General features: G+C 46.9%; 1 protein-coding gene across 1 annotated transcript; it reads right to left on the bottom strand.

The window, feature by feature from the left end:
- Positions 1 to 3,015: 3,015 nt before the first annotated feature.
- Positions 3,016 to 10,577, bottom strand: CLDN16 (claudin 16). The gene is made up of 5 exons (XM_066326453.1): positions 10,461 to 10,577; positions 5,850 to 5,952; positions 5,444 to 5,608; positions 4,208 to 4,399; positions 3,016 to 3,917 (listed from the first exon to the last, which is right to left on the bottom strand). The coding sequence occupies exons 1-5, from the start codon at positions 10,572 to 10,574 to the stop codon at positions 3,778 to 3,780; spliced, it is 714 nt and encodes a 237-aa protein (XP_066182550.1). The 5' UTR covers positions 10,575 to 10,577; the 3' UTR covers positions 3,016 to 3,777.
- Between the last annotated feature and the right edge of the window lie 923 nt (positions 10,578 to 11,500).

The following is an 11,500-nucleotide window of genomic DNA, read 5'->3' as shown; positions in this document are numbered from 1 at the left end:
ATCCCCCTCACTTGCCTGTATCAAAATGGGAAATCAATAGCTATCTGTAAGGCATGGAATCAACTTAGCAAAGATCTTACCTAAACACTTTGCTGTTTTCCACAACCTGCAACCAAACAGATCCCTGGCAGAGAGCACGGAGCTCTCAGGGGAGAGGACAACGGGGAGTCCCAGTTCAAGGAAGCACCCTGGGGCAAGCACACAGGGAGAAAAGTGCTCTCATCTCTCAGCTAAATCCCTGACTCTCCCTATGCCCTGGGAAATGAAGACTGAGGTGCCCTGACATAGAAAAATACCCCTTGTATGCTAGTGAAAATATGGAGAAACCTAAAAAGCCATTGGAGCTGATGGATTAAATGTCGGGCCTCAGCTCAGCTGGAAATTGCAATTGAGCAAAAAGCCTTGGTAAGCCATCAATGGCCATCAGGAGGAGAAAATCAGTCTACTGTCATTTCTAGTGAGCTGGTGCTGAATGGAATGCAGGTAGGTATTAAGGAAATACCTTGATAACTGAGCTCACCTGATACATCTTTAGCCTTAGGACTGGTTGTGATTTTGAAATAAAAAATAAGTCCTGTTTATTTTCTGGGAGGCTTCTTGCTAATGAATATACAATTAAAGTAGAATAGATCTGCATTGTGACCTGATAATGAGCTAATGAGGAGTGAATCCTGCAGTCATGAAACCAGTGGCAGTATTAAATCAAACAGGGATTAACAATTAAATATTAACAGCTGATCAAAACATCAGATAGATGTCAGCAGAATTTGGATAATGAAGCAATGCAGTACTGGACAGGTTACAAAAATTAACCTAGCAAAACTAAGAGTTGCTGTGACCTTTTCCTGGTCCTCTTGTACAGGAGATAGATCCTCAAAATCTACCAAAGACTTTGGCTAGAACAGAAGTATGATAAACGAATTAACTCTTATTCTATACAGATACTGAAGAAGAGAGGCTCACAAGTGTTGAGGCAATATTCTTCTCCATATGCGAAGAACATTTGTACATAAATCCTTTGCATGTGAAGTCTATTTGAGGAGGATGAGTTAAGGTAGTATTTGGGGTATGTGTGTGCTCTATTTGTGTAACTCAAGGAGGAACACAGGGCTGGAGGGACTAAAGAAACTAATCCTAATAGTCGCCCCTGATCAGGGCATAGACATTCAGTGCCCACTGAGCCACTGCTTGGTGTGACCCACGTGTTGCAAGTCACAAAACAGCTCCCACCACCTTAAAACAAGCTGAAGGCCATGAGGACAATGGTACAGAATTTTCCTCAAGTGCTGAACAAGAGAAATCAGTGGTCTGAGATTTGTAATTACACCTGCATTTCTTCTGTGCTAAACAGAAAATAAATCTTCAAGGCAAGAAATAAACTTTGTGCTCAGAAAAAGCTGTAGAAAACAGCAGCAAGAGGCTGGCAGGCATCCCTGAGTGTTTGTGGGGAGAGATAATGTGCTGGCTGCATAGGCTGGGGAGTTTTATTTGGAGTTGATGATGTCTTTGCTGGGTACCTCCTCCCCAGGAGCATCTCTGAGCTGGGTGAGCCGGGCTGAGGCTGCCTGCAGCGTCTCTCCTCCCTCGGGGAGGCTGAGGGAGCATTTGCCTCCCTGGGCAGGAGCAGGGATGTGGGCAGTGGAGCAGTCACTGAACACAGCTCTGCCTCTGGGGCGTATTCACCCTCCATCTCCTTCCCAGTGTGTCTCTGAATGAGCAGGGGAGCAGGGACACAGCCCAGGAAGCAGACCCAAAAGTGTTCCAAGAGTTACCCTGGCAGAGAGTATCAGCAGTGTCAGCTCTCCTGCCCCAAAGACCCACAGAAAACACATTTATGATGTGGCTGTTAAAAAGTTCAAAAAGAAAAAAAAGCAACCGCCAAGCTCCACATGCAGTTTCCTGCAACAACAGACAAAAATTCCTGTCACCTCCAGATCTCTTTGTGCTTTCTTGGTATAATCTGTGAATTCATCACATCGCTCATAACTCTTGCACTCGTTGTCTCTCAGGACCTTGTAAAAAAGCCTCCATCACCTCTCCTACTGTGTTTACATCTGTTTGGTATAGCTCATCTGTTGGCAGTAAGCTTCTCTCAGTTTGGCTGACATAAACGTCTGCCAGCCCAAGCAGCACGAACTCTGCAGGCACAAACTCTGCAGCACGAGCCTCCCTTGCCCGGGCAGCAGAGCTGCCACAGGGCTCTTGCTGAGATGGTTGAGCCCTGTGGAGGTGCCTGGGCCTCCAGCAGAGCCATGCAGACCGGCTGTTGTCTTGTCTGTTCCAGCTCTGGGTGCTTCTCCACTTACAGCCGTGTCAGGGCTGGGTTTTGTTTTGGCCTTGTTGGTCAGTCCTGTGCTGCAGCACAAGGTGCTGCTTCCAGAATAATCCATCAGAGGATTCAGCCCTTCATTTTCCATCATAGGAGCTATCAGAAGTGCTGCTTGGGATACAGCTCACTCTATCCTCAGCTGGCCCATCTGCCTCTGGCCCACATAACATAAGGTTTCACTTCATCCTGTCTAGGAGAAGGAAACCCAACCTCCCCATCCAGCAGTCCATGGAGGAAGCCTGCCTCTGGTAGTGCTTCAGCACCCACAGCTGTGCACACCCAGCTGAGACTCCACCTTTGTTCTTCCACTGCCCCATAGCAGATAACTCTCTGTGCTGGAAGACTTTTCTCAGCCCTCAGTGCCCATGATACGGTGTGGTGGGGTGTCATGGTCAGAAAGGACTGCATTTGGACAGTTCCTACCAACCCTAAGAAAACTCTGTCTCAGCTTCTCTCTCTCTTAAAGGCATGAAAAAATGTTCACATCCATTCTTAGGAAACATGTTAAGCCATACAGGGTTTTTCTTTCCCCACCTTAGTGAAGACCTGGGTGATGTTCCAGCCTCATGCAGCCTATGGCAGCCTGGATTGCAGCAGGGGACAACCGTCCCGAACTAGGTTTAAATACCTTTTGATGGAAAGAGACAATAGATTTTACTATCATTTATCCTAGTTTATAGCTAATGTAGATGTATTGTAATGCACAAGTTATTTGGGATCTTCACTCACTTTGTCCAAGAAATGTTTTTATTAAGCAGAATGAACCTGGCAATTTCCAGATTTCAGTGAGTTTAGAGCATCTGTAGTGTACCTTTTAATGCTGACTGAGAAAGACTGTATTTTTCAGGGAAGATTGCACCTGCATTTACAATCTTTTCTCAGTGCAGAGGTTCATGGACCAAAGAGAGGGTCAGACATTTAACACAGCTCTTATCTCCTGGAAAGCTCCCCAGCTGCCTGTAAGAGGGGCAGACACCCATGCTGAGTGCAGCAGGTCCAGATGTTGGTCAGACAGTCAGTCCCTTCCTTTGCCAGGATTATCTCCTTTGTACACTCTGTTGACACATTGCCAGACATGGAACAGATCCATCTTGCAGTTTGAGGATCTTCATGCAGAACACTGCTGTCTGATTCAGGAATGGCTGATTTCTCTCACTTCTACAAATAATCTTGAGACAAATGCTGGAAAGATTATGTGTTGGTTATTTCAGTCTGTGCTCACACGAGTGGCCTCAGCATCCAAGACAAGAGGATTCCAGAAAGCAAGATCTTCTCAGAATTTACTTTCTTAGAGGAAAGGCATTTTGAAGCTGTCATAATGCAAACACTGAAGCATACAGTAGATCCTTGAAATTCAACTGCATCTGTATCACAACCAAAGAGCTTGAGTCTCTGTGCAATCCCCTACAAACAAAAGCAGAGCTCTTTCTGGAGCACTTACCTCCTCCTCACACCCTTGTGTCCACTGCATACATTTTGGAGGTGGCTGTTTGCGAGGACGGGAAATGCGCGTTTGTTACGACAGTCGTAGCTGAGGAATAGCCTTTCCTCAAGGGGTAGGCAGAATGGAGTCTTCCAGAACTGCTCTCTGTGAGGCACAGGAAGAGAAATAGGAACTGCTTGGTGACTCTTGGGCTGCAAAGGGAAAGCAGCACTCCGAGGTGTGACATAATAACATCACAATTTTTGTCATCCTTACACCTCAGCTCCCACATGAAGACCTTGATGTGCTTTCTAGAGCTGCCTAAGACTATTCCCATTTTACAGCTGAAAATGTCACCACTGGAGATGAGCAGCCATGGCAAAGGACTTTCCCCACCCTGTGCTCTTGTAGCACACCCTGAGCAATGGCTCTATCCCTGAGCTGTGGTTCCTCACCTCTGAAGAGATACATGCAGCAGGTGAGCAGGGACCCAGACAAGAAGCAGCCAAATGAGCCTGCCATGCCGAGCCAGCAGGACCAACCAAACTTGTACTGGATGCCCAGGAACACGTTGTGGAAGAGCAGAGAGGAGCGCTCCACGTAGACATCCACGGCGTACCACACGGAGCCCGTGATGCCAGGGAGACCTGCAGGGGACACAGGGGCCACACACACAGCCACCAGGGATCAAATCTACAGCTACAGCTGCTGTCTGCTGGGTCAGACCTCAGGGTGGGAAGACCTTCCTGGGATAGCAGGTTTTGGGCCCTGTCCACGCTCAGCCTTTAGCAGATTCACCCTGGCTCCTGTTGATACCCTGTGCTGCCAGGCAGAGGCTGCACCTCATGGCTTGGCATTCACACACACCTCCAGCACACTGGCAGCACTCAGGTTTCTGCAGCAAAAGGCAGAAAGCTCCTCCCCTTTCAGCTGCTTGTAAAGTTGTCCCCAGAATTTAATTTTCTGATGTGTTTTGATTTTTAAAACTTTGATAATGCTTTTCAGACAAGCTGAGAAATGAATGGAAGATGCTTTAAAAGAGCCTCTTGCCATGTTTTACATGTGCTCCCAGTGGCTGGGATGAGTTATTAAATCTGCTTAGACTGAAGAAGAGGTAGCTGCTTGATATTGGCATAAAGTCAAATGATATTATTTGGTATGTAGTTGGCTATTTATTTTTGTATTTAAAATTCTCCCACTGGCTGTAACAACCAAGCACCTCAGCTAGTTGGGTATTTATCACCTAGAAGGGACAGACATGTTATTATCCTTTTATTAGAGATCAGCTGCAGAGATTTTTTTGTTAAGTGACTTGCCCAAGGTCACACAATTTGTGGCAGAGCCAGAAACCAAACCAGGATGCCAAGACTTTCTAGTCCTTCAGCAACTGGTCTGGAGACCTGCAGCAAGGTCTCTTTGCCATATCAGCAACCTCGACTGCTCCACAGTGAAACAGCAGAAAATGGAAGTCAGTCAACTCAAAGCCAATACTCCTGGTCAGAAACATGAACTGAAAGCAGGTCAACTACGTGCTGTTTGAGGCAGGTGGTGAACAGAAGAAGCTGCATTATACAAATAAATAAAGATCCTTCGTCCTACAGAAAATCACCAACCAAAATAAAAGAAGGCTTTTCATGCTTCCCACTTTGCTAGAGGGTGTGCTACAGAACAGGGACACAGTGGGGAAATACCTGCAAGGAGCAGCATCACCCCAGATGCCAGGCAGATGCGCAGCTTGATGTGAGGCTCATCGGGAAGGAATTTCACACAGTCCAGGCCCAGGACCAGGAAGAGAAATCCAAGTCCTGACAGGATGTCTGCTGTTATCATCATGGCTCGGGTCAGCACCAGCTTCACTGCAGGACAAAAGCAGATCGTTCTAGTGCACAAGGAATGGAAATGTGGGCAGGTAATGAGGTCAGATCTCATAGGAACATTTTTTTCTGGTGGTTCAGCATCTTTCACCTTCCCCTGGAAGTAATGCCTGACTGAGAAAAGAAACATGCTTCTAATTATCTGTCGCTGGGTAGAACAGATACTCGTAGTCTACACTCAAGGTTCCCACCACTTGTAGAAACATCTCTAACTCTTACATACCAGAATGCTCAGCGTAGATGGAGTCATACTCATCACAAGTTTGGATGCCATCAAAAACGTTTGTGACACATTCCCACCACAGGCCACGACATTTTATACTCACCTGTGGATTGAGAAGACAAAAAAGACCATAGGTTAAAATATCCACCAATACAGCAGTTGGGCATCTGAGCCCTTCAACAGAAATCCTGGTCCAGTTACAATGATGGTAAACCAGAGGATTTAGCTTGAAGAGAAAAAGCAGGAGGATGAAGGACAATGTTTTCTGTGTCTCTACTAATGTTTTTATATTAGAGCAAAAAAATTCAAAGTAGACATCAGGAAAAAACCAAAACCTTGCCTACTGGTAAGGATAAAAATTCTGAAGGAAATTTCTGGGAGGAGCTGGGGGGTGGCTGACCAAAAAGATCTAAGCATAGGTTTGCTCACTCATTGCCAAACACTTGTCTGGGCTGAGTTGGGCAGGGCCATGGACCAGACAACCTGAGACTTTGCTGCCTGTGCTCCCCTTCCTTGCACCATCCTCCTGACAGAGGAGGAGCAGCTCAGAGAGTGGGAGAGGAGTGCAGAGGAGTCTGGATGTGAGCCCCTCTGCAGACACCTGGGGAGGGCTGCCCCAGATGACTCAGCTGTAAACACTGGCTGGAAAATGAGAGGCAGCCGGTGCTGGTCCTGGCCCTGGGGCTCCCAGTGCGCTGCCAGCCGTGGGACCACGCGTGCCCAAGCCACAGTCATCCCTGAGACATCCAGACTGGGGCAGACAATGCAGCAGCATCATGGTTAATCGTCTCCGCTGTCCTCCAGCTGTGGATACCATTCCCAGCCCAGCCTTCCATAAATCACTTTAATACGGGAGGCGTTTTCATTACCAATGCAAATACGGCAACAAGCACCTCTAAAATATTCCTGGAATTGCTCATACGAGGAGCAGAGTTAATGTTGGTGCAGCTTTGGACTCCAGCCCGCCCACTGCTGCCAGCGACACCCGCTGCAGTTAATGGAAAGAGAAACTCTTCCAGCAAATGAGTTTCACACAGGGGAAGGGGACCTGGCTTGCTTGGATGATGCAATAAATTCATTTTTCTTGCACTGTGTAAATCACAAAGCAGATAATAACACATCCCAGACACGTAATAAAGTCTTACACAGGATGTATTGAAGCCAACTGCAATATTTTCTCCACAATACAATGCCTGAGCCAAACTGTGCACCTCCTCTGTGATACTGCTCTCTGGATCTAAGGTGAGGAAAAATGACTCGCTACTTCAGACTGGCAGAAGAGATACTATTTATATTTGAACTAAAATAATCTACATGTTTTGTTTCATGAAGATGAAAAGTGCTTAACATTTCTGAGAATTTCAGGGCATATTTAATGATGAAAAATGAGAAGCACTGAGGGCAAAAACTAATTTCATTTATTCTGTGTTTTTCATGAGAACAGAGTCTTTAAAACAATTTGCCATGTTTACATTCCATGTATTTTTACCATGGCCCTCTTAATGCAGTTGCAGGTCCTCTTCTGTCATAACTCGCCACTGTTCAAGCTGTGCTTGAAATTAGCATATTTGTATTAAATTACATTTTGTTCCACTTGTATTTATATAATTTCTCTTTCCTGCCAAACCACCATAGGCTTATTTATACTACTCTGCATTCAGCTAATAATGTTACTTACTTCCTCACTTGCTGATATTATTGTGTTTTAAATCTTACAAGCAGCATCTACATCTAAATTATTTACAGAGAGACTAACAGGATTCCAGGCTTTGTCACCCTCCAAGCAAAACAGAGGACTTAAACACAACAGTTATGGTCTAGCTTGTGAAATAACCCCCTTCCCAGACTAACAAAAACTTGATTCATGTTTTTAGTTTTTTGGGATGTTTCAGTTGTCAGAAACCAGCCCATCTCCACACAGCCTGTGTGCAGCCAGGGACAAATGTCCTATTGCCTGGTGCAGGAGGGGCAGGACCAAGTGTCACTGTGGGGACCTGTGGGCACTGAGCCACTGCTGAGCTATTCTGATTTCTGCTGCCAAGGGCCAACACTTGCTCCCCTCTGCTTTGTGCCCTGTTGATCCTTCTGGTTGTTAACCTGCTCCCAAGCCACCCCTGGGCATCTTCCCTTGTGCTGACAACCCAGACCTTCAGGCACACAGGAACTCGCTGCTGTAGAGGGGACAGGGGTCAGGAATGGGGCATCATGTGGGAACACGGATCTCCCCACCCCATGGCTGGACCTCTGCACTATGTTGGCAGCACCAATTCCCCATCAGCTCTCTCCCCCTATAGCAGATCTCCTCCAGCTTTCCTGGGCCCAACAGAGGATTCCCTGAGCAGCCAAACATCACAGCCAGGCTCCTCATCCCCCACTCCGATTACGAAACACGTTGCCACGACCTGCTTTCCCTAACACAAGTATGCATGTAAAACATGAACTGCATAATGACTGTAATACACATAATTATATCCTATTCATAATGTATAATTAATATTAAAATCATTCTCATACAGAAAAAGAAGGAGATTACAGAACAAGCACACACTTCTCCTTGTGGGGAAAGCGGAGAAGACAAACACGTAAGCGATGTTAGTCAGTGTTTTACCGCACTCTGAGAAGGTGCCAGCAGACAATGATTACAAGCCCAGCTTGAGAGTAAAACAGGCAGCGTTTAACAGTAGTGGTGGTATTTATAATCCACCTGCGACAGGGAGCGCCTGTCTACACAATACAGCGCTTGTTGAGAAGCAGATTATGGGCTTTTTCCACTTCAAACTACGGCAAAATTTGACCCAGCCCTGTCTTGATGCTTCACAGGGAGTCACCAACTTAAACAACTTTCTGTATGGCTGTAACCTGTTTTTTCTGAAGTGAGGTGAGGGGCTGTGAAAGCTGAGTCTGGGATCCTGCAGCCTCTCTGGAGGTGGCTGCTCCTGGCACTCCCTGGCCTCTTCTTCCTGGGATGCTTCTCTCCAGTGGGACCACAGTGAGGGCTTCATCCTCCCTCTGGAGGCCAGGGTCAAAGCCAAGCAACCAGCCCAGACTCAGCAGCTGCTGAAGGATGGAGCTACCTTCTCCTGGAGTCAAAGTTGCCTAACTTACCCTTTTTCCAGCTGAAAACAGGAGTCATTGCGGTCTCTACGCCTTTCTGGCTGTGGACATTCCCCTGTTTAGAGAGGCAGTGAGTCATTAGGGTCATTAAGGAGATCAGGTATTAAGGCTGGGGGCGTTTTTCTCCTTTGTTTAGTATTCACACTCAGAGCCGGAATGTGAGAATAGTGGTTGCTAATAACCAAACTGGGTGTTAATGGAGCACTTCGGACAGCCCATCGCAGGTGCCTTTGCGCCCGGAAGACAAGGTTACACTGCCTCAGGGTAACGGACCAGTTCTTTACTGGATTCACTTTGCTCAGGAGCTGGGCTTCTCCCATCCGGTTTTCCCCACAAGTGGATTCTCTTGGCTCTCCTGAGTGTACTGATACCTTCATCTGAGTACTTCCTGAAAGGAATCTGGAATATCTCCCAAATGAAGAGTCGTATCCCATCCAGCATCACTGGGTGCGCTCTATTTGCCCTGTAAAGAGGCTCACTGAGTAGACACGCTGCCCAGCAGGAACTGCACTGCATCGGATCATCACCTCAGCACTTACATCCGCCTTTCAGGGTTTCTGAGAGTCAGATGGTTAGGATTTCTTGCGGCACAGAGGAAAAAAATAAGTTTTTCTTGTAATTAATTTTCTTTGTAATTATCCTTCTTTCCTTGGATAATTCACCACCTCATGTGCTGTAGCTAAAGGCTGCATTGCAATCACCGAGTGCAGAGGAGCTTGTGGTTTCACATGCTGGATAGCAGATAGAAAGTTTCCTCCTGATACATTCAGCCAAACTTTCTGTCTTGGAAGGTGTTTCACCTTCACTGCCTAAACAATCCAATTTGCCAAAGAGCAATTCCTATACTGTGGACCTGCAGCTTAAGTGTACAGAAATGAATGGCTGTGCTGGGAAGAAAATTAGAAATTTGCAGTATTCAATGCAGGAGAAACAGGGATGATTTGGGGCCTAGAGTCTTTGGGGCACACCTTGCCTGTAAGCAGCAGTCTGGTCCCTTGTTTGCAATTAACTTTTGCCAATACATTTCTCTAATATGAGAGCATTGCTGTGCACATGAGGTCCAGGAGATATTGAGCCCCCGTGCCCCCCTTAAATTTCCAGTAGCCCTGTAGCTCAATGGCTGTTCAGAAAAAGACTTGAAGAGCACAGTTGTACATGCTGGATGTCTCCACCAAGAAGTCTGAACTACAGAACTAGAAATGTCTCCAAAATTTCCATGCAGGCTAGAGGTACAGAATAACTCCTCTTGAGTTCATGTACATTCAAAACTAGAGCCTGTGGATCTTTCCTGAACTTATCAAGTAAGAGCACAATATGGATAAAAAAAGTCTGCCAAAGAGAATTACACAAAATACCACTTTTCTCCTGCTCATCCACTTTCATCCAGCACAACAGGGAAAAAGAACATGAGCGTGGAGTGGAGCAATGGTACCAGGCGCAAACTCTCTCTAGGACACATTGGGTTTGGTGATCAGGCTCTCCTCACCCCAGTCTTACCTCCAGGGAGTCATCAGCATTCACCATCCAGCAATCTGTCCAGGTAGATATTATCAAAAACCCAGCAGAGAAAAAAGCAAAAATGCAGCCCACATATTGGAGGAAAAACTTCATGTCAGCAGGTGCTCAGCACATCCAGGGCAGTGCGAACAGGAGCTCCCAGCCTTGTTCCTAAAGCCGGGGTAGAGAAAAGCCTCAGTGTCGCAGATAACCAGCCAGCCCCCTCTCACAGTGACCATGAAGGACAGGACCTCCTCACTTGTGCAGGTGCCATCTGGTAGTGATGGCTGCAGGAGCAGAGCTCACCTGCCGAGGTCAGGAGGAGGGTGAGAGTGCCCACGGGAGCTGCTGCAGCCAATCCGCCCTGCACCACTACAGCTCCTGTCATGCCTGACTGAAGAGAAATGGGGCTGTGCAGAAGAGACATGCAGGAGACTGGAGCCCTGCACTGGCAGAGGCAGGTATCATGGCAGGTTTTGTCAAAATAGGGATTAGAACAAAGACTCAAAACTTGTTCTCCAGGGCAGAAGTTTTCAGCATCGCTGAGGGACAAAGAGAGGAGCTCTCATGTGCACACACAGATTTATTCCTGTTCAGTGGTTTATGCCTTAACAGGGAGCTGTTATAAAGTGTCTTGATGTAAAAACCCAGGCCCCTTGGTTGTTACCCTGTTGGTCTCTGGTGCAATGATGATCTAGTTCAGTGCAGAAATGTCTTCAGGGAGGAAAAGGAAAAGGTAGCAGTCATGGGCCTTCAGAGCCAACATCCACCCCCATCCCAGATACAGAACTCTACATTCTGAATTTAAGTCAAACCTCTCATGCCCTGGGCCTCAATTTGTTCATGGTATGAATACAACTCCCATGTGGAAATCTTGAAGTTTTCAGACTGGTGCCAGTCTGGAGGATTTCAGTTGGTGGGAATTTCCCTGCTTGCTCACTCTGACTGCAAACTTCGGCTTTCCTGCAGGACTCTCCAGGTGAGCAGGGGTCACATAGGCTGCCAGGGGCAGAAGGCTGGAGCCTCTGTAAGAGGCTTCT

Source organism: Sylvia atricapilla, chromosome 10 (genome assembly GCF_009819655.1).
Source record: "Sylvia atricapilla isolate bSylAtr1 chromosome 10, bSylAtr1.pri, whole genome shotgun sequence".
Lineage (NCBI taxonomy): Eukaryota > Metazoa > Chordata > Aves > Passeriformes > Sylviidae > Sylvia > Sylvia atricapilla.
This window is presented reverse-complemented; position numbering and strand designations above follow the sequence as displayed.

What these genes read in the sequence shown, in the direction of transcription:
- CLDN16 (XM_066326453.1), bottom strand. Translation starts at nt 10,574, where the DNA reads ATGAAGTTTTTCCTCCAATATGTGGGCTGCATTTTTGCTTTTTTCTCT. An exon ending in CATCTACGCTGAGCATTCTG is followed by an intron (nt 5,609 to 5,849) that starts GTATGTAAGAGT and finishes TTTGTCCTGCAG; the next exon opens with TGAAGCTGGTGCTGACCCGA. An exon ending in CTGCATGTATCTCTTCAGAG is followed by an intron (nt 3,918 to 4,207) that starts GTGAGGAACCAC and finishes TGTGCCTCACAG; the next exon opens with AGAGCAGTTCTGGAAGACTC.